The 27,298-nt window shown below is 39.1% G+C and overlaps 2 protein-coding genes across 5 annotated transcripts in view; one reads left to right on the forward strand and one right to left on the reverse strand.

The window, feature by feature from the left end:
- Positions 1-434: 434 nt before the first annotated feature.
- LOC139753692 (uncharacterized) overlaps positions 435-27,298 on the reverse strand; it is a 35,385-nt gene continuing 8,521 nt past the window's right edge. For 2 of the 4 annotated variants that reach the window (XM_071670390.1, XM_071670391.1), the window contains 9 exons: positions 24,429-24,995; positions 23,897-23,994; positions 21,846-21,965; positions 19,832-19,971; positions 17,784-17,851; positions 14,219-14,467; positions 10,844-11,020; positions 7,419-7,666; positions 435-3,406 (listed from right to left, as the gene is read on the reverse strand). In XM_071670390.1, the coding sequence (XP_071526491.1) occupies positions 3,222-3,406; positions 7,419-7,666; positions 10,844-11,020; positions 14,219-14,467; positions 17,784-17,851; positions 19,832-19,971; positions 21,846-21,965; positions 23,897-23,994; positions 24,429-24,995 (1,852 nt within the window). In that variant the 3' untranslated portion in view covers positions 435-3,221. Of the gene's footprint in view, positions 3,407-7,418; positions 7,667-9,591; positions 9,787-10,843; positions 11,021-14,218; positions 14,468-17,783; positions 17,852-19,831; positions 19,972-21,845; positions 21,966-23,896; positions 23,995-24,428; positions 24,996-27,298 lie in introns of those variants that run through there. The other 2 variants (XM_071670392.1, XM_071670394.1) reach the window with 2 other exon arrangements.
- Positions 19,205-27,298, forward strand: part of Taf11 (TATA-box binding protein associated factor 11) — a 34,794-nt gene continuing 26,700 nt past the window's right edge. Inside the window, exon 1 of the mRNA XM_071670397.1 lies at positions 19,205-19,355. Coding sequence (XP_071526498.1) covers positions 19,301-19,355 — 55 coding nt within the window. The 5' untranslated portion in view covers positions 19,205-19,300. The remainder of the gene's footprint in view (positions 19,356-27,298) is intronic.

Consider the following 27,298-nt stretch of genomic DNA (forward strand, 5'->3'; position numbering starts at 1 on the left):
TATGATATAGATATTCAATATTATCAAAGGCTTTAACATGATCTTAATAGCTATTTAAGGCTAGATCAGTCTGCTTTAACTCAAAGCAACTGATATAAACACTTGAACAAACATTTAGATTTAAATGAGGCAAGGTATGGAAAGATTTACCAGCATGAGCAATTGAAAGCAAAACCATAGAGACATTTAAAAAAGAACCTGACAGATAAATACCTTTAATTCCACAACCGATTACATTTACAACCCTGCACATACAATGTTTCAGTTTTCCTCTGTTTCTAATACCTTCTTTATCACAAACAACCTTAAAAGCCCCAGTGGTCTGTTGCTGTGTGCATTTTTCACTTTCCCATGTCAAAGGATGTTACATTCCACACCCCTCTCCCAGACCTGGATTCCTGAATTTGGGCATTTTAAAAAATCAAACAAGGAACACTTATAACATCTTATTTATTTTATATTATACTTAATCACCGCCTCCCACATTAGCAAGGTAGTGCAATGAAACAGACGAAGGAATGGCCCAACGCACCCACACACACCTGTATATACATAAACGCCCACATACGCAAATATACATACCTATACATTTCAACATATACATACACAGACATATACACATGTACATATTCATACTTGCTGCCTTCATCCATTCCCCTTGCCACCCCGCCACACATGAAATAGTACCTTCCCCCTGAGGTAGCACTAGGAAAAGACAAAACAGCCACATTCGTTAACACTCAGTCTGTCGCTGTCATGTGTAATGCAATGAAACAACAGGTCACCTTTCCACATCCAGGCCCCACAAAACTTTCCATGGTTTACCCCAGATGCTTCACATGCCCTGGTTCAATCCATTGACAGCACGTCAACTCTGGTTTACCACATCATTCCAATTCACTCTATCCCATGCCCCAATCACTCAAAATCTTCTTTTTACTCCATCCTTCCACCTTCAATTTGGTCTTCCACTTCTCCTCATTACCTCCACCTCTGACACATACATCCTCTTTGTCAATCTTTCCTCACTCATTCTCTCCACGTGAACAAACTATTTCAACACATCCTCTTATGCTCTCACAACCACACTCTTTTTATTACCACACACCTCTCTTACCCTTTCATTACTTACTCGATCAAACCACCTCACACCACATATTGCCCTTAAACATTTCATTTCCAACACATCCACCCTCCTCTGCACAACCCTATCTATAGCCTATGCCTTGCAACCATATAGCACTGTTGGAACCACTATTCCTTCAAACATACCCATTTTTGCTCTTTGAGATAACATTCTCACCTTCTACACATTTTTCAACACTCCCAGAACATTCACCCCATCCCCCACCCTCTGACTCACTTCCGCTTCCATAGTTCCATCCGCTGCTAAATCCACTCCCAGATATCTAAAACACTTCACTTCCTCCAGTTTTTCTCTATTCAAACTTACCTCCCAATCAACTTGTCCCTCAACCCTACTGAACCTAATAACCTTGCACTTATTCACATTTACTCTCAGCTTTCTTCTTTCACACACTTTAACAAACTCAGTCACCAACCTATGCAGTTTCTCACATCTATGGCTTATAAAACTACAAAGGAATTATATTGATAAGTAGTGTGCACAGATGCAGGTGATAGTTTTAAACTTTCTGCCTAAGGATTATGTGATGCAAGACGAGAGTAAAGCACTACAGGTTAGCACGAGAAGCTGGGCAATGATATTGTCGTGGTTACCATTTTTACATCTACTAAAGATAAACTGAAGTTGCGATACACTTAATGTATTTCCTAGTTCACTTCATGCTTTTCTCATGGGAAATCATTGTTCTGATTGTGTGGTTCTTGCCTAGCTTTTTGCTGATCACTGAGTTTATTCACGCAACTTTTACAGGCTTGGTGTTGCAATGATTGTGGTTGCCACTTTAGAGGCCAACTTACTTTTGTAATGAATAAATTGTACTTTTAGCTTTGAATTATAACTTGTGGTTGTGATTATACTTATGAATTACATGGTTCAATTCATTACTTTCGCTAAAGATTTTATTTTTCTGACAGTGCAGATTCTATCAAGTACTTGCTGATCATGTTGCAGTGATCCAGTTAGTTTTTACAAGTTTGGCATTGCTACAATGGTGTTCATCACTATAGAAGCCAACTTAATTTAGTAATGTATGTATAGTTTGTAATTTTGTCCTTAAAATGTAACATACTTGTGACAATTAATTTATTTAATTTCCTGGTTCTCCTCAGCATTCTCATTCTGACTGTGGTATTTCAGATTTACTCATGAATCAGTATAGGCCCTCCTGGGGATGGGCTTGCATGGGTTCAAATCTTGGGTGTGGCAATCAACCTACACCCAACCCAAGTGTTCATTCCTCCTACAAGGATGGTCAATAAATGGGTACATGGCTTTGGGTGGGGTGTGTGTATGTTCATAAACACAAAAAGGAGTAAAGATATAGTTAACATATAGAAGATTCAGAGGTGAGTCAACACAAGTTTAAAATTCTCTCCCCATAACATACAAAAAGTAATCACACACACAGACATAAGTTAGAAGCTATTCATGACTGTACTTGGACGATACAACCTCACCAAAGGTGAATTTTCACTCACAGGATAACCACAAGTAGGTGGGGTATAATAATGCCCACCTAATAAACACAACACCAACAAAACACATACACACTGAAATGACCAACAAGCCCTAAGTAACTGCCTTACCAACCCCATCTGAAATACTACCCAACCAGACATACAGCAATCTGAAGTCACACTCCCTAGATGTTGCATTAGTATTTTTTCTGTGATCATATGTTCTTTATGATTACAGTGTTCTTGCTGATAGTTGTTTGACTTATTTGAAAAAATATGAAACCATATAAGGTTAGTACTTCACTTTCTGCACTCTGGGCAGCACCATCTTTACGAAACTACAAACACTGATTCATGCATCACAAGACCCCTCACGCCCAAGATGCAACTTCCAAGATAAAGATACACAATACTTAATCCTAAATTGTCCCACACAGATATGCACACCATATGAACATCTCAACAATGATTTGTGATTTCCCTAACATCTGTGGATGAACTTCACTATCTAAGTATGACCTTACCAACAACCATGTATGAGCTTGCAAACACCCACATATGAACTGCCAAATACCCATATCTGAAGGTGTCAATATTAAGGTGAGATCCATCACAAGCTACAGGAGGTTTAGCTCAGTCAAGACTCTTGTAACTGCCTCCTTCACGGTATCCACGTACTTCAAAAGTGCTGTCTCTTCCTTCAGGTATCCCTCCGCCTGACATTTTTGTCCACATGTTCGTGTGAAGTGACCCAGATAGGCTAAGTCTGGGTTCACCTTCATTCCATCTGATGGACACAAACCTACAGGAAATTTAAATGCTTTCAGTGGTTTAATGATGCAGTCATGAGCAAGGTTCTATCAGTATTCAATGAAATATTGAATAAGGTTACCAAACTTGGGTTAGTTTTTCCATTTGTGATGGTCACCTGTATTTGAGAAAAATAAAACATTGCAGTGAAGGAAGTACTATTTAAGAGCAGCTGGTAACTTTTGTACTGCACTGACAGGCACAAGAATGACACTGCAGTTCTATTCAGCAATAAAGTAAATGAACATGGGTAACCAATACTAATGGAAATTTCCATGAAGGACATGAAAATATTATCACTATGAGTTAATGTCAGAAAGAAATATATTTTCTTAGGCTAAATCAAAAAGGATATTGACCAAATAAGACTTATTTGGGTCAGTCATTACTTGTCAAGTATAACTACCAGTGGAAAATCGATAGCCAGTTATGATGAAATGAGCTTTGTGGAAAGGAGTGTATATAATGTTCATTGTATGTGGAGGTTCTTTTGCACTTTTGACAGGCACCGAGCTAAAAAAAAAGAAAAAAAACACACTGATATTAAATACAGATAAATATTCCAAGTCCTATCCCTGGGGATAGGGGAGAAAGAATACTTCCCACGTATTCCCTGCGTGTTGTAGAAGGCAACTAAAAGGGAAGGGAGCGGGGGGCTGGAAATCCTCCCCTCTCATTTTTTTTTAATTTTCCAAAAGAAGGAACAGAGAAGGGGGCCAGGTGAGGTTATTCCCTCAAAGTCCCAGTCCTCTGTTCTTAGCGCTACCTCGCTAATGCGGGAAATGGCGAATAGTATGAAAAAAAAAAGTGAGAAAGACATAATGAAGAGTAGTAATCAGTGGCACTTTTCTATACGAGCACAAAGCTGTTGTTATACTAAAGTGAGTTTTGTGACCTACAAGTATTGTCAAAGTATTAAATGAGACATAAGGGACCATGTATTCTTTCATATGAGTCAGCATCTTGAGATGCACATGGTCTCTTTAACTTTGCTACATGAAAATTACTGATGAAAAATGGAAAGATTCGGTGAAAGGAAACATGCTAAACTTGTCACCCTTCAATTCTGATAGGCACTTCTTTATGACATACCAAAAGACCAGTTATGATGTAACTAAAAGTTTAAATTTCTTGTTTTCAAAGCCATTCACCGGTTGGACTGGAATTGATCATTATAAACTCAAACCTAGAGTACCTGTTTATCTCCAAGTACCTACAGCAAGATTCCACCCAGGAAGGGCTAGCAGAGCACAATGATTTCTTCTGTCATTACTCTCTGTATATAGTTATCTGTTCTTGACTGATCTAATGTGTTTTTAGCCACCCATCTCTATTTCTTTTGAAGATTTCAATGCTTACCCTAAGCTTATTCATCTCAGTGGGTAGTACACTGAAGTCTCCTCAACTTTTCCTCCTCTGCCAGTTAAACCTATGAGCAATGAAATATCTCTTGGATATTTTGGGGATTAGGACTCTCTAGCACCTGGTCAAACTGATGGGGCAGTTGTAGCTTTCCCTATCCATTGCTACCTACAAATCCACAGTAATGGAAGCTTCCTCGTCAGGGCCCACCCTCAACCAATTAGAGTATGTCACTTTGAAGGCGTGACTGACACACTCACTCTAGGGGAGTGATTTACTTGGCAGCATACAATTCTCTTGGACTACATGTAGACCTGCATGTCTGTCACCAGCCTTTTGCTTTTTGCCTCTTATTTATCCCCACTCTTCTATGATCAGTATTGCTGGAGAAATTTATGAAGGCCCTAGATAAAGATTTAAAAAGTGTAACAGATCAGCAAAGCTAAGGTGGTTAAGTGGGCAGTGGGCAACATTCTTTAATGGTTTGGTCGACTAACAACCCAACTCAGTATGTTGGACCACAGCCCATATCTGATGTGAGGTTAGAAGACTTCCAAAGTGATTACAAGGTTGTGAGCCATGTGCTCTCCGATTATCTTTTCTAATGTCTTGTAGACCACACTGATGTAAGAGATCAGCCTGTAGTTCAGTATAATTTTCCAATCTCCTTTCTAATGAAAGGCACGACATCTGTCCTTTTCCATTTCTGTGGCACTACATCTTCCTTTAGGAGTTACTTAACAATATTTTAGGCAGAAACTCATGTTTATTTACTTACTTCATACACACGTGGACAGACTTACTCAGGAAAATGAGTATTATATGAACCAAGGTTCCTCTGCAGTGTGCTCATGTCTTCTCTAGTAATTTCAATGCTTTCCAAGGCTTTCCAATTCCATTTTGCTAGTGTTGGCAATACAAAGTCTTCCACTGCAGAAGCATTTTTTAACTGGTCATTCAGCTCTTCACTTATATTCACATCATCCTTTATCACTCTTCCCTTTGAATCCTTTACTCTGATATGCTGATCTTTAATCTTTAAATAGCAGGATAGATTTGGAAATCCCATCACATGTGAAAAAATAACTGAATGACAGAATGGCAAGCAGAAATAAAATAAAAATACAGAGAGTAATATACTGTAACTTTGTACTGGCCTAGTGGAGGACTGAGTAAGTGGTAGGAAGGGATGTGGCTGATACATCTGAAAGCTTGAGATAACAGTGGTGGATATGAAGGTCATGTTTCTTTCTTTCCCTTGAACTATGTTTCACACTACCCATATTTCCCAAATGGGCACAGCAATGGTGATGAATAACATGGATATAATTAGAAATATTACACTTTGCACACTAAAAATGAGTGGCTAGTATGTCTCAAGATGATCCCTTCTCACCTCAAGATAAGAAGAAAGGTCTTCGAAGTCCCATTTGTCTGAATCATATCATACTATTATTTCTTTCAAGGGCAGAGCACTGATGGTGATTAATAAGGACTTGTAGAAATATTAACAATGACAATTCCCTACTCTATGAATGATACTTTACAGTCAAAATATACTGAGAAGTATTAATATCATCTCTTACCAAGGTCCTCCGTCATCCACGGATTAGATTAATAAAAATTAGACAAATTAGTTACTTAATCTGTTCCACATGATGACACAAATGCATGAAAGTGAGTATAGTCTGACTGAAAGGGACAACTATTGTATTCTGAACTGGCTTAAGCAAATGGGAATAATCAGTGAAGAGCAACTAACAGAGAGGATTCATGCATGGGAAACAAAGGGAGGGGAAGACCAAGGAGGATGTGGAAGGATGGAGTAGTGAGCTTTGGGTTACAATGACAACATTTAGGAGGACAAGAGACATACGTAGGAAGAATAGGATCACTGTATTATATGGGGGTGTTTGATGTGCTCTTTATGGGCTGAACCAGAGAATACGAAGCAGTCAAGCTAAATCATGGAGTAGTTTGTATGGCCTGGATGTGGAAGGTAACTTGGTTTGGGTGAATTAATACTTGACAGCTAAAGGATGAATAAGTGGAAATAAGGCCATTGTCTGTTCATTCCTGATCCTACCTTGCAAGGGCAGGATAGTAAGCACCCATAGTGACATCACATCTCATTAATATACACCCACTTTCATGGAGAAAAGGCTATTTAGTACAAATAATATTAAACAGTCATGAGCACATCATATACCCTTGATAAAGAGCCATCTTTACTAGACACCACTTTTTGTCATCCTTTCCTATTTATACACAGTCCTTACTGCCTAGGTAAAAACTCTTCTGTATTCAATACCTTCCCAATTATAACATTTCTGCAGCATCTTCCATAAGGCCTCTCCGTCAGCTCTACCATATATTTTCTCCAAATCCATAAATACAAGTTACACTCTCAAAGTATTTCTCATGTATTCATCAAAGCAAACACCTGGTCCTCATCCTTTACCTCTGAAACCAAATTGCTCCTTCATTCAGCTGCTCTGTGATGACACCACCCTTTCAATTACCAATGTCCCATACACCATACCAGGTATACTCACAAAACTCATACTTTTATAATTCAAATATTCATTTTTGTGCCCCTTATCCTTATACATAGGAATTCCTTCTCTACCTCTCCCTCTTACCAGATCCACAGATGATGGCTCCATGAGAGTATACTCCAGTGACGGTGTCCATGTCATACAGTGCCTTGAATCTGCCTAGTGTCTGTGGCTCATTCTCCTTTGGCCGCAGGATATGCTGCATTACATGAAGGAACTTTGGTAGGTTACTGGTTCTTGCAGGGGGGGGTATGTCATCATAAAAAATGCTCCAGTGTAGTTTGTAGGCCACAGGTAAACTGACATTTCTGCTGCCCAGCTCAGAGTGTGATCTAGAGACAATAAAGAATCAGCTTTAAACATGAAAATTCTTCCCAAGAAAATGAAGTAAATTACTGGGAATTAATGCGAGATGAATTACGTGATACAATACAAATTTGGGGCAATTTTCTGGGAGAAACTGTCTGCACAAAGATACTGAGGTAAAGTTACGGAAGGAAGAATATGAAGATTAAAACATAAGGCTGGGAGAACAAATACTTGAGATAACAAGGTATCAGAAACAAGCAATGTATATCAGAGAAAATAATTTAAAAATTCAGAAAAAAGCAGCCATCAGGGCCAACTATATACTACTCTCAAAAGCAGATCAGTTTTTGTCATACAGCCATCCTATACATTGGCCCTATCACTCTTCCCTGTGCTTGATAATAACCAGTTTATCTATAATATCGAAATCTAACAAAGAGTAAGGTGGGTGGAAGGTAATAATCTTATGAAAATTTTGAATCAACTATGATGAACTGATAAGAGGAAGCTAGTCACAGCAGAAATGAAGATCATCTAACTAATACCAGATACAAAAAAGGAGATAAAAGAAGATAACATCCCACTGAGGGGAGAAATGAACCTAACACCACTACTAACAAGGACAGAAATGGCAAAATAAAAATAGCTGGGACATATGGAAAGAATTAGAAAAGACTTCACAGCCTTAAACTGGAGACCCAAGGGAAGACTGTTGAGGACAACAAGAAATATTAAATTTAAAAGCAAGTAAGCCGTACACAGCAACCACCCAGGATAGTATTTTTATCCATCCAAGTTTAGGAAGGCCATGGTGGTGCCTGGTACTATCATACAACTACCATGTCAGGAATGCTGATTTTACTTAGTTTTACCTAGAAAAAAAAAGCCACTGGGCTATATCTTTTTTTCATGTACAGTGCTAATCTACCCTTCTTTTACTTTAACCTCTTACTTTTTCCTCACCCTTTTTTTCTATGAATAAAGTTTTTGTCATGAAGATATGAATTACAGAATAGGGAGATTACGTTAACTGGAAAAGAAGGCAGCATTTTGCAAGCAGGAGTTGGGTGAACATGCTCCACAATGATAGCTGGAAACCTACCTAGAGGATGAAGTACAAAAAGACTAAGTTACAGTATTATAACAATAAATCAGGAAAATCACCCTTTTGAGAACAATGACTTAACCCCTAGATTATGATGACTGACCTCTAGAATATGTTATCTTCAGCCTTCATGTATGATAGATTCCTTTTTTGCACTTCAAAAATCAACGAGAGAAATGAAATTTTTTTAAACATATGTTTGACGTTTACAGATTCTGGCCTAATGAACATACAAATGTCAACAGTCATTAATTCCAAAACCATATATCATACATTAGGGGAATTAAAGCACTGTTCATCATATGTTTTCCTTTTATTTGTGGTTAAAATGTTTATTGGCTGCAATCAAAGATTAAAGTGAGGATAATTAGTTTTTGAAAAGTAATGGTAGAGTATTTGCAAAGAGACTTTCTTAAGCACAAAAAGAGACAGAAAAATATAAAGGTAATAATGAAACTAACAAAATCTTTGAAGAACACAACTGACTTTCATCAGTTTCATACAGTAGTTTGATAACTGTGGCTGTACAGATATATAGTAGCAGTATTGTGGTATGAAAGTAATTAGAGAGTTGCATGGTAGTACAATAGCACTGCAGCATGATAGCAATATTTTTTTTTTTTTTTTTTTTTTTTTTTTTTTTTTTTTTTTTATACTTTGTCGCTGTCTCCCGCGTTTGCGAGGTAGCGCGAGGAAACAGACGAAAGAAATGGCCCAACCCCCATACACACGTACATACACACGTCCACACACGCAAATATACGTACCTACACAGCTTTCCATGGTTTACCCCAGACGCTTCACATGCCTTGATTCAATCCACTGACTATATTGTAGATGATAGCAATATAGTATAACTAAATCATTTCCAGTTACTTTTCTATAATATAATATTACTGATACTCCTGATGCTGTGACAAATATATTTTTATTTTCAACAATCTTGTCATAGCCAGGGTTCACAATTGATTATAAGAAATGATAACTAAGTTCACTTTCAGGGGAAGTCTGGGCTCAATTTCACAGGACAATTGGGCTCTGCAAAGGTAAAGTCTCACTTTTATGGCATTCTTAAATCTAATAATAACAGCCAAGTTCATTTACAATGCATAACTTTGTTTATTTAGCACAATTGAGTTTATTGATTTCCTGAATTCTATGTTTAACAACAGTGGAAAGTTTGGTATGATAATACTATTAGCAAAAACATCATAATAATAGGCTCTAAAAAGGGGCATAACAAGGATCAGATCTCTACATGGTAGAGATGAATGACACTAGAATATGTAACAGCCAACTAGATTAGGCTCATTTGAATAAATTAAGTTTTGGGAATGCAACAGGGTTATGAATTCCCTGTTACTACTGTCCAGAACCATATTATCCACATCTTTGAGGACCTAATTCAGTGTGGAACTTAGTGAATGGCTGTCCTAAAGTGGTATGAGTTATGAGTGAAGATGAGACCCCTCATCCTTCCTCACTGAAGGAAAGGGGATAAGGGAAGACATGATCATACATATAAAATACCAAGAAGATATGATTTTGGTGACACTGACCAAACATTTGAAGTCAGAAGGGATTCCATCAAAATGTCATAACTGGAAGTTAAGCAACAGATACAAGAGGAAGCACTTCAGCACTGGAGGAGCAGAAACATGGAATAAGCAAAGGAAAACTGGACATGCAGTTAGCACCAGGAAATTCAAAAAGCTTTATGACAGAAATGAGTGGTTGAGTGATGGGACCCCCATACATACAACTCCTTACATGCATAAATAACTCGTATATAATCAAATAAGCTAATCAACTGGTGATTTCACCAAAGATGCCTGACAAAGACCCTAACATGTTTAAATGTCATTAAGATCTATTAGCTATAATCTGTTGTATGGTCATTCGGGCAGGACGTCTGAAATGCATGCACTTTAAAGGAAAACACTTGTAGGACATTTACAGAGAAAGTGGTAAAGGAACCCCCATTTCACATCAGATATGACCCTCAAAGGGGTATAACTCAGACATAATTCTATTAACTACTGAAAATTTTACAGAGGAACTACTGGTTCACTAAATAGAAGAGTCCATGTCTCACCTTTTAAGAAGCTCACTGAGGAAGTCATTGTAGGTGTGGTGGTGAAGGAGGAGAGGCACCTCATCGGGGTCATAGTGAGCAATGAAGCGGTACTGGTGCATGTGTCGCAGGAGGCAATCATTGAAGTACATCCTCTCCTGTTTAAACATCTCCACACGGTTCACAAGCGTCCATAATCTAGTAATTTGAAAAAAAGGAATGATGGAACAGCTCAATGATCCAGCACAATGCTTTGTCATGTAAGAGTACATAGTAAAATAATGTGCTTTTTAAAGTTTTCTATGTTTGCAAGTATCTCTTTTGTGAGAAACTGTCTAATTGTAAAAAATTTGGGAGAGAGTCCTACACTCACAGGGCTTCATATCTTGAACTTTCTTCACTATCATATACCATTTTAAACTTCTGTGTATTGTTTGCATTCACAGTTTCATCACTTAGTTGATTCCAATCATCCACAGCCATAGTACTATAAATGCAATTTTTGTAAATCTTTTGCAGATGGTTTCTTACTACGACCCCTAGTTTTCTTCTCATATTTTGCAGCACTGTTCATTTGCATAACTCTCAGTGTGGATAAAAAATCTGAAAGTTGTGATGAAGTCTCTCCTTATTTTTTCCTCTACCATGGTGTGCAAATTTACAGCCTCAAACTTTCCCTAAAATTCAGCTGTCTTACTCCTGGTATCATCTCTGCTGCCCTCCTCTGGCCTTACAAGCTCAGATCATCATATCTCTGAAACTGTGTCAACCAAGCCTGCGATGCATATTCTAATTTGGTTTAATATCCATTGCAATTAGTTAATTGAACATATTGTATCCACATGCTTAAAGGCAATTCTAGTACATTAAGATGATTTGCCTCCTTAACAAATCTCCTGATGGTGTTCTGGCAATAAATTGGGTACTATGTCAACTCCACAGTCCCTTTCACACACACATAGCTTACTTCCTCCTAGATGATTATCCCATCTAGGCATTCCTACAGGGTTCCTGCAGCTTCAAGGCTGTGGTATATCCACAGCAGGAAAAGGATGAACTAATTTGAGACAAGAGGTTTATCAACAAAATTATACACCTTTTTGTTTACTAACAATGATACAGTTTTGTTGAAGATGACTTCTCACTTGTAGTATGACTACATATATATATATATATATTTTTTTTTTTGCTTTGTCGCTGTCTCCCGCGTTTGCGAGGTAGCACAAGGAAACAGACGAAAGAAATGGCCCAACCCACCCCCATACACATGTATATACATACATCCACACACGCAACTATACATACCTACACAGCTTTCCATGGTTTACCCCAGACGCTTCACATGCCCTGATTCAATCCACTGACAGCACGTCAACCCCGGTATACCACATCGCTCCAATTCACTCTATTCCTTGCCCTCCTTTCACCCTCCTGCATGTTCAGGCCCCGATCACACAAAATCTTTTTCACTCCATCTTTCCACCTCCAATTTGGTCTCCCTCTTCTCCTCGTTCCCTCCACCTCCGACACATATATCCTCTTGGTCAATCTTTCCTCACTCATTCTCTCCATGTGCCCAAACCATTTCAAAACACCCTCTTCTGCTCTCTCAACCACGCTCTTTTTATTTCCACACATCTCTCTTACCCTTACGTTACTTACTCGATCAAACCACCTCACACCACACATTGTCCACAAACATCTAATTTCCAGCACATCCATCCTCCTGCGCACAACTCTATCCATAGCCCACGCCTCGCAACCATACAACATTGTTGGAACCACTATTCCTTCAAACATACCCATTTTTGCTTTCCGAGATAATGTTCACGACTTTCACACATTCTTCAAGGCTCCCAGAATTTTCGCCCCCTCCCCCACCCCACGATCCACCATATTTTTTTCTTTTAAACTATTCGCCATTTCCTGCGTTAGCGAGGTAGCGTTAAGAACAGAGGACTGGGCCTTTTTTGGAATATCCTCACCTGGCCCCACTCTGTTCCTTCTTTTGGAAAATTAAAAAAAAAAAGAGAGGGGAGGATTTCCAGCCCCCCGCTCCCTTCCCTTTTAGTCGCCTTCTACGACACGCAGGGAATACGTGGGAAGTATTCTTCATCCCCTATCCCCAGGGATATATATATATATATTTTTTTTTTCATACTATTCGCTATTTCCCACGATAGCGAGGTAGCGTTAAGAACAGAGGACTGGGCCTTTGAGGGAATATCCTCACCTGGACCTCTTATATATATATATATATATATATATATATATATATATATATATATATATATATATATATATATATATATATATATATATATCATTCATTATACTTAATCACTGTTTCCCATATCAGCAAGGTAACACCCGGAAACAGACAAAGAATGGCCCATCCAGTCATATACACATTCTTTTCTTTTCTTTTCTACTATTTGCCATTTTCAGCATTAACGAGGTAGCATTAAGAACAGAGGACTGAGCCTTTGAGGGAATATCCTCTCTTAGCCCCCTTCTCTGTTCCTTCTTTTAGAAAATTAAAAATGAGAGGGGAGGATTTCCAGCCTCCCGCTCCCTCATATACACATATTTATACATAAACGCCCATACACAAACATATACATATGTATACATATCAACATATACACAAATACATACATACTTACATATACATATATACACATGTACATATTCATATCTATTATATGTTTATTACACTTGATCACTGTTTCCTACGTCAGCGAGGTAGCGCCAGAAAACAGATAAAGAATGGGCCATCCACTCATATACACACATATATATACATAAATGCCCATACACGCACATATACATATACGTATCAACATATACACATATACATACACATACACATACATATATACACATGTACATATTCATACTTGTTTGCCTTCAATCCATTCCCAGCGTCATCCCATCCCACAGGAAACAGCAGCCACAACCAGGCCCCACAGACCTTTCCATGGTTTACCCAAGATGTTTCAAATGCATTAGTTCAGTCCACTAACAGCATGCTAACCCCAGTATACCACATCGTTCCAATGCACTCCATTCCTTGCACACCTCTCACCCTCCTGCATGTTCAGGCCCCGATCACTCAAAATCTTTTTCACTCCATCCTTCCACCTCCAATTTGGTCTCCCGCTTCTCCTTATTCAAACTTGATCATCATTTCCCATGTTAGCGAGGTATCACCAGGTACAGATGAAGAAAGGCCACATCTACTCACATCCATACTCTTGCTGTCATGTGTAATCCACAGAAACCACAGCTTCCTATCCACAACCAGACCCCACATAACTTTCCATGGATGAGATTTTGCCGTGATGGCAGAGAGTGAGAGAGACGTAAGATCTCAAACACTCGCTCACTACCCACCTGCGTGTGCTTGGGTCGTTATTGTATGGTGGAGGGTAGGAATACTGAGTTACTTCAAGGAATCCCTCCTTCTCATAGTAGCGCAGGACCTTCTGCAAGTTGGGATGAACATCTGTCTCAAAAAGGAATACTTTAGCGATGCCCTGTGCTCGTAGGATCTCAAGCCACTCCACTAGGCGCCATGAGAAGTCTTGATGGTAAAAGAAGAGGGCAGGACCGCACACTGCCACTGAATACCTTGGCATGGACCTGACAAGAAGCATAATTTGTAACAGTCTAGCTAGACTACTAAACAACATTGTGATTCATATCTATTTTTCTTTTGCGATATGATTAGGTTCAAGCAAGTACCTTCTATAAGGAGCCTAAATACAAAACAAGGAAATGAAAATCTTAAGAATCTTTCAGTAGAGTATGATGTAAACCTTACTTCAAATCTGGCCATCAAAATATAATTTGTTGGGATGCATTAATCTGATTATGATATCCTCATAGCTGCTTTGGGAAACACTGTGTGGTTGAAACTCCACTGCTGACCTTACTAAATAGCTTATCCTTATAATGTTAACTAAATAATCTCCCATTCCCTGCCAGGTGTCTTATGCATACAGACTATCAGCAAAGGCTTTCTGTTCAGGTCTCCACTTCCCTCCTCTAGGAATACAAGATCAGCCTTTTCAAAACTCAGCTTTGCAGCATCTGAGCTGCAATCTTATGGCACAGGAAGTACCTTGAGACTTCACAAAAATTTTCTAAACACTTTGGGCTTAGCCTGTTGTGAAATCATACTAATGACAAAAAAGCTTGTTACGTTCTGCCTCCAACCCTTACATTAAAGGGTGTATAATCAGGCCATAGGCTTATTAAAACAGATAACTCTGAAATAACAGCTTCTGTTAACAGACAGATTTGGGCTAGACACAGATTCCCTTACCATCTGGCAAACATCTCCTGACAGATGATGGCCATAACCATATACCTCCTTTACCCTTCTTAAGTTGGTCAAATACCAAACAGATAAAAATCTATGAAAACATATCTATAATAGCAAAATAAACATGGCTCTCTCGTAACATGAATAATACAATTCATACTTGATATACTTCATATCTCGGAAAGCAAAAATGGGTATGTTTGAAGGAATAGTTGTTCCAACAATGTTGTATGGTTGCGAGGCGTGGGCTATGGATAGAGTTGTGCGCAGGAGGATGGATGTGCTGGAAATGAGATGTTTGAGGACAATGTGTGGTGTGAGGTGGTTTGATCGAGTGAGTAACGTAAGGGTAAGAGAGATGTGTGGAAATAAAAAGAGCATCGTTGAGAGAGCAGAAGAGGGTGTTTTGAAGTGGTTTGGGCACATGGAGAGGATGAGTGAGGAAAGATTGACCAAGAGGATATATGTGTCGGAGGTGGAGGGAACGAGGAGAAGAGGGAGACCAAATTGGAGGTGGAAAGATGGAGTGAAAAAGATTTTGTGTGATCGGGGCCTGAACATGCAGGAGGGTGAAAGGAGGGCAAGGAATAGAGTGAATTGGATCGATGTGGTATACCGGGGTTGACGTGCTGTCAGTGGATTGAATCAAGGCATGTGAAGCGTCTGGGGTAAACCATGGAAAGCTGTGCAGGTATGTATATTTGCGTGTGTGGACGTATGTATATACATGTGTATGGGGGTGGGTTGGGCCATTTCTTTCGTCTGTTTCCTTGCGCTACCTCGCAAACGCGGGAGACAGCGACAAAGTATAAAAAAAAAAAAAAAAAACTTGATACATAGATCTCTCTCTATATTACTCTATTTAACATAACTTTGGCAAATTTACTGGCCTCAATTACATACCATAAGGGTTTAAAATGACTGAGATGTGTAGATTACATTATACATTTACAAACAGCTTTGTATCACAACAAGCTTATTCTTAGACTACAGGAATAAAGTGTCTGCTGTAGTGAGTGCTTTAACCTATAAGATCTGTGACATCAAAAGCTCAAACTTCCAACAAGTTTTGGCATTAGTTTTTTTGTTTTTGTTTTTCTATGTTGAAGGCTCCAGTCTCTAAACTAAAGTCCACATTAAGGCCAGGCCTTAACTGAAATATAGAGAGAATTATGAAGCAGAAAAAGACAAGGGAAAGTACTTATGAATTTTTGAGAAAGTGAAAAACCTGTCTTTTGAAATGAGCTAGGTCATGGTTACTGGGAAAGACATGAGAAGTAGAGTTCCAGAGCTTTGACATAAAGGGAAAGAGGCAGGTATCAAAACAGCCCAGCCTTGAGTTATTGATGGCTACACAAAAATCATGTGATGGAGCAGCTTGCTGAGTATTGCATGGTCTAGCTAGTAGTGTGGGCATACAAGCAAAGTAATACCTAAAGAAGAGGGAAAGTGAACCAACATTGTGGGGTTTCCAAGAAAGAGTGGATGTTACAGTAATGCCAAGTAAGTTCACAGAGTCAAGAGGTGGAATTACAGAACTGTCAAAGGAGAGAATAAAGTTGTGGGAGCTTTTGATACAAAGATGGGTAGAAACTGGGTTTTGTAGGCATTAAACTTAACAAGATTTTGTGTAATCCACTGAGATATCCTGTCCAAGGCTGAGTTTAGTGAGGAGGCTGTGTCAAGAAGAGATGCAGATCGAGTGAAGGAGGGACCAGAATTGAAGGATGTGGAAGAATCCAGTATTGAGTTATCAGCATATGAGTGCATAGGATTACTTGTGAAGAGGAAATCACTGAAGAAAAGAAAATGTGTAGGTGACAGGACAGAACCTAGAGGGACACCACTCTTGGTGAAAGGGGAAGGGGAAGAGGGGTGGGGGCTAATCCATCAACAACCACGGAGATAGATTGGCCAGAAAGGAAGTTACATATGAAGGAGCAGTGAGGGATGAAAACCAAAAGAGGGGAGCTTAGAGATGAAACCCCAATGCAACCACCTGTCAAAAGCCTTAGATATGGCATGAGCAACTAAACGTGACTCCTAAATTTTTCAAGGATGATGACCAGACATTAATAAGATAGGAAAGAATATCACCAGTGGATCTTGCCTTATGGAATCTATACTGGTGATCAGAGAGAAGTCTGTGATTTTCGAGGAGCTTAAGGTTAAGAGAGTTGGAGGAAGGATTCAAAGAATTTGGAAATGGTGGATGTCAAAGCAATAGGACCCCACATTAGTGATGGAACTAGTTATATGGTAAGTTTACACTTCTACTAGATCTTGACCTGCTGTAAACGCAGATTGCAGGAAGATTTACCAACATAATCTGACAACATTAACTGGGGTTACCATGCTACAAGTCCCTACGAATGTAAGGGTTTACCATGTTATAACTGTAAACTAACGATGGTTTTCCATGCTACAAATCCACACTAATGTGACAGCTTGTCTTGCTAGAGGCCTACACTATCGTTTGGCTTTGGTATGGAGTAAATTCTCACTGGGTATAAGATTTGATATGTTCACACTACCGACAAAGCTTGCCTTGCAACAGGTGGTTCGGTATGTTACATGGCCACACTACTAACAAGATGTCAAAATGTGTTGTAAGTACAGAACATAACTCACCCTCTGGAATGCTGAGGAAGAACGCCACCAAGGTAAGCTGAAGGTTCCCGCGTCCCTGACCCTACCACCTGAAACATTATAATGCTACATCACAGATTACTCTATCATGGAAGGCAGTATCATTCTTGCGTGAATGTTTGCCTATGACATTCATACCAAGCGCCAAAGTGATCTCGATTTGTTATTCAGACATCTTAAAACTTCTTAGATAAATACGATTGATTAGTTTAAACGGTCAAGAACAACATTGGTACGCTACTATTTTTTCCCCCAATAAAAGAGATAATTTTCGTTAATAGCTCTTCAGATGGATTTACAAATTTTCTTCGAAAGATTTGGTATTGACTGACTTAAAGGATTCTTCGAATAACAGGATTTTAATTCGAGTTCATAAGATTCAAGAGAAAGAATCAATAATTGTATAGTAAACGATACAAGTTATTTCAGGATTTTATGTAAACTGCAAGGTAAATAATGAGATATACTTAAAGTGGCATTTAGTATAATACAGCGATGAAACATATGCGTGTACAGGGCCGGTTTATTCATGTGGAGCCGTATGCAAAACCTTAGCTGATAAACATCTTTGTTTCTAGTGACATATTTACATCCGCCATGTTGAGTGTGCAAGACACATACCTGGTGGAGTGCTTGGTCTAGTTCATTTGGATGTCACACGGAACCTTAGTCATTTTAGGTTAAGGTAAGTTATAAAAAAGTTGAAAATGAAAATGTACAAATGGTTGAAGAAGAGAACGTATATGGAAGAAAGACGTGTGGTGTGAAAATATAGTCAGAAAGAAGCATAGACGAGTTACTGACAATGGTTTGGTTGTGTTAACATATAGCAGATGATAAGCTGGACAATATGTATGGAAAATCCTGAGCTTAAGTTACAATAACGAGGTAAACAAACCTAGAGATGGAAGTAGATGATAAGCTGTACAAAAAGGAATATGGTAATACTGAGTTCGAGTTACAATAACGAGGTAACCTAACCAACTGGATGGACAGACGGTGTGTATGACGTCATTAGGGCTTGTATTTTGCATTGTTACAAGAGGAATATTTTTTGTCCATTGTAAGTAGGAAGTCTTTCGGGTATCATCGTGAAAAAGAGTAAGAGGTACTTACACCAATATGGGAGCCCATGCTGTGCTCATTATATTTGATATGGGTTGAGAATATATGATTCGAGATCCTATACTAACGCAATGCACTCCTTGTATATGTTAACAAAGGTACAGATAACTTTCATGTATTTTGAATGATTAATTTTTGACAGTTTCAGACCAAGAAATTCACTTTTTATATATAATAAAAAATGTATACCCATCCTTGCAAGTTGTGTTGGTCGCATGGCTTCCCCGGCGAGTCCTACAGCAATTCTTGTGTCGTAAACTGTTTTTCCCTATGTAATGATGTGTCTGTGCTTCGGTGAAGTACTGTGTCCCTTCTGTGTTCCTTTTGTGGTGATAGCTACGGCCTTGCCATGGAACTGAGTAGTATCCCTGAAGATGTTAGCTGACCAACGATGTGTACATCTTGTGGAACCTTGTAACACTACGAATTGTAAGCTTTTCTCTTAATTTCTTATGTTCATAAGTTAGTATTTGCAATTATTGAATAACATTTCCTCGTGTACGTTTTGTATGGTATTTTTGATACAGGAAAATTTGATTTTTTTGAAAATAAATGTGTTTACTTTTGGCATGTACCACATTGTACAGGTGAAGCGGTATTTTCGTGAGCCCTTGACGGGTCTTGATATAGTTAATGCTGAACTCTGAAACAGTGGATTTTAGAATTTTGTATCAGCATAGGGTCAGATTGGAGCAGCTGATTCTTTGAATTTTGTTTTAGGTGCTAATAAATCATGTGTACGTGAACCAGAAGGGCTCTAGTATTTCACATCTACATGTGAAGCCGCAGACTTGATTTTTATCAGAGACGTATATGTCACTTGGTACCCGGGAACTTTTTAATATACTGGAGGTTCCAGTTATGGACAAAAGTCCTCATCGAGGACATAATGGCGCACAACTTGCCGTCAGAAGGTTGGAAGCTCTGGTACATGGGCTAGGCAGGAGGGAGACTGCCTGGGGCTTGTTGAGTCCGGCCGGCACTGCACATGTTACTAGAAATGCCTGTTGTATATCGGATGAAATCTTCTCTGTGCCCACAAACTCTGAGGAAGAAGGGGATGGGAGGTGAAAGAGGATTTATATATTGTGGCAGAAGCATGTTCATGTTTGCTATATAGTTATTGTAGATGAAGCTTGGGGGGAATAGGTGTGGTTGGGTGTAGATATACATTATGTGCTTAACGTACAAAATAAACGATGCATCCTCGATAGTGTTGGGGTTTGTGGATATATCTGTAAGTGCAAAAAGGTAATTTATATATACATATAAGTTTATTAATGATTAAGTATTTGTAATTACCTTAATCTGCATTTTGGGGGTTAAGTTTTACACTCTTGGGGATCCATTTCCAAAATATTTTCACATTAAACATTTGATGTTCAGTTTTTTCACTTCTTTTCATCACCCACTCTATAATAGAATAATTTATTTACTTGTCTAACATCTTTCTTGTTTAGTTTCTTGGATGACTTCTGTGATACTTTTGGCTGTCTCGAAGAACTGGACGAAATGGAAGTTCTTCCAGAAGCCAGTCTTTCAATGAAAAATGAAAAGGGGCTGAAGAAATAATATAAAAAAAGTAGAATTGCTGAAGAGGAGGAAACCTGTGTGAAGAAGCTACATGATGTATTTTTGGTCTTTAGAGTACTGTTACATCAAATAATGGTAAAGTTTTGGACATACTAATGAGAAATAAATTGCTTTAAGAAACCACTATTTTAAATCATAATTTTAATTTAGTAATATCATTTTTAACTTAGTAACATATGGATATAAAGAAGGTATGGGGTTCACTCAAAAACCTTTAACACAGCATGTAGGGGGAACGACTGTGTCAAAGAATAGCTTATAAAATAATTTACAATTTTACATCATTCTCGGAACCATTTTGATTAATGTTGAAATCCATTCGTTCGTGGTAGGAAAGTTTTGTGGGTGTGCCAGATTAATATCCCGGTAATCTGGACAGGAAATGAGAGAACGCTGGGGCGAACAAAGGCAGTTATCTAGTGCTCGTTTCGGCGAGATATGCACATACATTTTGCTAATTTACAATAAATATTCATTCCTGGCGTGGCTTTATGCTCTCTCTCTCTCTCTCTCTCTCTCTCTCTCTCTCACACACACACACACACACACACACACACACACATATATATATATATATATATATATATATATATATATATATATATATATATATATATATATATATATATATATATATATATATATGTTCAGCCACCGATCACACAAAATCTTTTTCACTCCATCTTTCCACCTCCAATTTGGTCTCCCACTTCTCGTTCCCTCCACCTCCGACACATATATCCTCTTGGTCAATCTTTCCTCACTCATTCTCTCCATGTGCCCAAACCATTTCAAAACACCCTCTTCTGCTCTCTCAACCACGCTCTTTTTATTTCCACACATCTCTCTTACCCTTACATTACTTACTCGATCAAACCACCTCACACCACACATTGTCCTCAAACATCTCATTTCCAGCACAACTCTATCCATAGCCCACGCCTCGCAACCATACAACATTGTTGGAACCACTATTCCTTCAAACATACCCATTTTTGCTTTCCGAGATAATGTTCTCGACTTCCACACATTCTTCAAGGCTCCCAGGATTTTCGCCCCCTCCCCCACCCTATGATTCACTTCCGCTTCCATGGTTCCATCCGCTGCCAAATCCACTCCCAGATATCTAAAACACTTTACTTCCTCCAGTTTTTCTCCATTCAAACTTACCTCCCAATTGACTTGACCCTCAACCCTACTGTACGTAATAACCTTGCTCTTATTCACATTTACTCTTAACTTTCTTCTTTCACACACTTTATATATATATATATATATATATATATATATATATATATATATATATATATATATATATACACTTACCTATTCTGACGGCCCTGGTGAAGTCTGGTGGACCAGTAACATTGAACCACAGGTGACACCACGGCTTTGGGGGCCGGGAGGTCTTGGTCATCAACAGCACTCGAACACACGGCCGCACATCTGTGGGTTGAAGGAGAAGTGGAGAAGAGAGCAACAAGGGAAATGCAGGCAGATGAGGGGAAGCGAGATGAATAGAGGAAAGAAAAAGGGAAAGAAGTTAATGAAATCACTGTAGACTTCGGTGGCCATGTACAGGCAACAGTACGTTACTTTTTTTTTTTTGCATGCTGCTTTTATGTTTGTATTTGCGTGATGACAATGTTTAGTCTTATTATTAGACCCGATTTCGCATATATATATATATATATATATATATATATATATATATATATATATATATATATATATATATATATATATATAATGGAAAGGAACACAGTTTTGCGCGTGATCGAGATATTCCTATTAGTCCACTGGGAAAATGAAACAGGATGAGTTCCCAAGTGCACTTTCGTGTAATGATCACATCATCAGGGGAGACACAAGAGGGAAATAAAAGTCAGTTGATATACATCGAAGAGACGAAGCTAGGACGCCGGGTGACAAGTATGTACTTGGAAAGTGTCCAAATTCAAGCGAATTTCTCGATTCATATATCAACAGACTCGGGATTTTGTGCAGTGAATTTCATTATGGAGATCAGAAACGAGACGAGAAATCAATAATTGGATAATCACATGACTTTCTTCGTAAGAGATTCTTTAGATAGGATGACCTTAATTTTGGTGCAGCAATCAAAATCTGTGCGGCACACCAAGAATCAGAGAAGCATATGCAGTATTTCACAGTGAAGAATGGGAAGCTGTCAACAAGTTGACTCTGAAGAAACCCATGAGGAAGGCAAGTGAAATAAAGACATTCAACATAAGGAAGGTAACCCAATATATCATGTAAGCTGACCATTGACTCCTACAGAGAGAGAGAGAGAGAGAGAGAGAGAGAGAGGAGAGAGAGAGAGAGGGAGAGAGAGAGAGAGAGAGATGCTAACACTTGTATTTTCCCAAAGTTTCATCACCAAAGTAATGTGACAATCAATCATTAAAATACTTTTGGATCAAGCGCCCAAGCGACTGACACAAATGTTCCTCCGAGCTCACCAGTACGGCATAGAATATGACCGTGATAGGGACATGCACATTGGAAAATGTTTGAGATAGAAAAAAAAAGTAACAACAGACGATGAAACTGAATTTGCTCTTGGAAACCATAATCTTTGGTTGGCCCGAAACTATAGACACAGTCCCCAGCCAGCAACTGCCTTAGTTTTGTTCAGGAGATGAGTTCTTAGTAAAAAATGGTTTGATATTCAAAGGAGACAGGATACTCATACCTCATGCTTTGCGTGCCCTGATCACGAAGGGTATCCGCTCGACTTGATACAGGTGCAGATAGCTATCTGATTCGTGTATGGTAATGTGTATACTGTCCAAGATCAGAGTTCATCGCCCGGTGTGAGATATGCAACCGATTCAGCAGTGTCTGACGGAAGGAAACCTAACTGTCTCATGAGACAGCAGAACGACCATGGAAGAGAGTAGGTGTTGAACTGACCTCTCGGTAATAGCCGACTACGGAAACAGACGAAGACCTGAGTCCACGAAGCAATAACCGTGGAATATGAAAATTTCCGAAAAACGACACAAGAATTAACGGAATGACCATTGATGATGATGATAGCGTGAACTCATCACATATGATTGAATAATAGAACGTCAACATTAAACAAGACAAAGCTGGAATACTGACCTACTGTCTCATGTCTTTACTAGAAAGCAGAGCAACACAAAAATGTAAGGGTTAGAAATTATCAAGGACACAGAATGCAACAGAGGCCTTTAAAGATTACATTAAGATATTTACCACCAGTCGGTGTCTATCACATATAACAAGAAAATCACAAAACAGATATTATAAAAGAGAAAGACGTTAAAAGACAATGTACTAAAAACACACACAATCAGTAACATAACCGAAGAGTCAGGAGGACCTACCAATGAGAGGTCTGTTGTCATAAGTGGCCGAGTACAGGTATAGGCGAACGTCCTTCTTCATTTGAACCTCTTGCCAGTAGGTGTTGATCCAGGTGATGCTGCATCAGGACAGACACACACTTGAATCATTACTCAATCCACTCCCGGCTCAAGTACTTCCGTTTTCTAAAGAATACGATCTTACTGATTCAGATGCAAGAAAAAAAATTATCCCTTTCCCAGTTAAAAGCTTCAAAGTTGTGGAGACAATATATACCGGTAAATTGTTTAGTATTTTTTTTTAAGAAGCAAATTTTATCAAGAAATTAACTACTGAGAATGTCACAGCATACATTCTCTTATATGAAATATTGTCAACGAAAAAATAATGAATGGATAGATAAGTACATAGATGGATGAGTAAATTGAAAAATGAATATGTAGAAAGGATGATTAATCAACATATAGACAGATGAATGGAAGTGAAAACAAGAGAAGGTTAACAGAAAAAGTTATACTAGGCAAACCTAGAGGACGGGTATCCATTCCTTACTTGGAGAGCTCTGGAAGGAGGCTGCATCTGGTGCCCTCGATCATCATTTGCCTCACTAATTCGACGGGGAAGTTGGGATGTCGCCGCCGCAGGTACTCGGCCGTACTCATGTTCAGCCATGAGAGGGTCAGGTCCAAATAGTTCAGGGTCATTGATTGAAGCCGGATTGTAATCTGGTCACACCAGCACCTCTCCTCCCGCCGAGAGGGTGCCTCAGGCTCCCCATTTACTTCAATGAGGCTATTTTTCTCTGCTTCATCCTTCACTCCAGGCTTCGATTCCCCTCCTTTATTGATGTCTACTCTGACATTAGATTCCGTATCGTTTACCTTTTCTTTTCTTATGTCTGTTATCTGTGTTGGTACACTTGATTCTTGACTGTATATTGTCATTGTTGTAGCAGCTGCACCAGCTTCTATGCTGCTTACCGTCTCTCTTGCTGCTATGAGTGTGTATTCTGGCGAGCTGCTGGTGAGGGGTAGCGGCATGTGCACCTGTTGCACGGACGACGAAGACAGGAGGAGGGCGAGCATGTATAAGATTGCTAACAGGAAAACCGTCGTCACACTGGGAAGACCAACAAACAGATCACACACAGACACACACACACACACTAATATATATATATATATATATATATATATATATATATATATATATATATATATATATATATATATATATATATAAATGAATTAGTGATTGTTATAAAGATATAGGTAGTTAATCAATTATACCCGTTGACCATTTTCCTCGCCCTCACTTCCCCTACCTCATTAATCATCTATTTACTTAGTACCTGACACCATCACCCTTCCCTGGGTTCCTGCCATCGTTCCTGCCTTCACCGGGCTGCCTCACACTGCTTCTGCTCTTCCCGTGCCTGTTTCTTTCCCACAATCCATTATCTCTCCATCAAAGCAGTATCTACATAAGAATATATGTATATATATATATATATATATATATATATATATATATATATATATATATATATATATATATATTTTATCATTATTGTACTTTGTCGCTGTCTCCCGCGTTAGCGAGGTAGCTCAAGGACACAGAAGAAAGAATGGTCCAACCCACCCACATACACATGTATATACATAAACGCCCTCACACGCATACATAGACATATACATATACACACATGTACATATTCATACATGCTGCCTTTATCCATTCCAGCCGCCACCCCGCCACACATGAAATGGCACCCCCCAACCCCCCGCGTGCACGCGAGATGGCGCTAGGAAAAGAGAACAAAGGCCACATTCGTTCACACTCAGTCTCTAGGTGTCATGTGTAATGCACCGAAACCATAGTTCCCTTTCCACATCCAGGCCCCACAAAACTTTCCATGGTTTACCCCGGACGCTTCACATGCCCTGGTTCAATCCATTGACAGCACGTCGACCCCGGTATACCACTTCGTTCCAATCCACTCCATTTCTTGCACACCTTTCACCCTCCGGTATGTTCAGACCCCGATCGCTCAGAATCTTTTTCACTCCATCCTTCCACCTCCAATTTGATCTCCCACTTCTCGTTTCCTCCACCTCTGACACATATATCCTCTTTGTCAATCTTTCCTCATTCATTCTCACCATTTGACCAAACCATATAAATGCACCCTCTTCTGCTCTCTCAACCACACTCTTTTTATTACCACACATCTCTTACCTTTTCATTACTTATTTGATCAAACCACCTCACACCACATATTGTCCTCAAACATCTCGTTTCCATCACATCCACCCTCCTCCGCACAACCCTATCTATAGCCCATGCCTCACAACCATATAACATTGTTGGAACCACTATTCCTTCAAACATCCCCATTTTTGCTCTCAGAACCTTCGCCCCCTCCTTCACCCTGGATGATCCGCTTTCATGGTTCCATCCGCTGCCAAATCCATTCCCAGATATCTAAAACACTTCACTTCCTACAGTTTTTCTCCATTCAAACTTGCCTCCCAATTTACTTGTCCCTCAACCCTACTGAACCTTATAACCTTGCTCTTATTCACATTTACTCTCAGCTTTCTTATTTCACACACCAATCACTTTCCTCTCTTCCTACTCGTACACATGCCTTACATCCTTCATAAAAACTTTTCACTGCTTCTGGCAACTTACCTCCCACACCGTATACTCTTAATACCTTCCACAGAGCATCTCTATGAACTCTATCATATGCTTTCTCCAGATCCATAAATGCTACATACAAATCCATCTGTTTTTCTAAGTATTTCTCCATTCATTCTTCAAAGCAAACACCTGATCCACACATCCTCTACCACTTCTGAAACCACACTGCTCTTCCCCAGTCTGATGCTCTGTACATGCCTTCACCCTCTCAATCAATACCCTTCCATATAATTTCCCAGGAATACTCAACAAACGTAAACCTCTGTAATTTGAACACTCACCTTTATCCCCTTTGCCTATGTGCATTCCGCCAATCCTCAGGCACTTCACCATGAGCCATATATACATTGAATATCCTCACCAACAAGTCAACGACACAGTCACCCCCGTTTTTGATAAATAACACTGCAGTACCATCCAAACCTGCCGCCTTGCCGGCTTTCATCTTCCGCAAAGCTTTCACTATCTCTCCTCTGTATACCAAACCCTTCTCCCTGACTCCTCTCACTTCGCACACACATCAAACACATTCTACAAACTTTCAAAACACTCCATCTCCCTTTCACTTCACCACTACTTGTTATTACCTTCCCATTTGCCCCCTTCATCGTTGTTCCCATTTGTTCTCTTGTCTTACGCACTTTATATACCTCCTTCTAAAACATCTTTTTATTCTCCCAAAAATTTAATGACACTTACCCCAACTCTCATATGCC

The sequence above is a fragment of the Panulirus ornatus genome, chromosome 15 (assembly GCF_036320965.1).
Source record: "Panulirus ornatus isolate Po-2019 chromosome 15, ASM3632096v1, whole genome shotgun sequence".
Classification (NCBI taxonomy): Eukaryota; Metazoa; Arthropoda; class Malacostraca; order Decapoda; family Palinuridae; genus Panulirus; species Panulirus ornatus.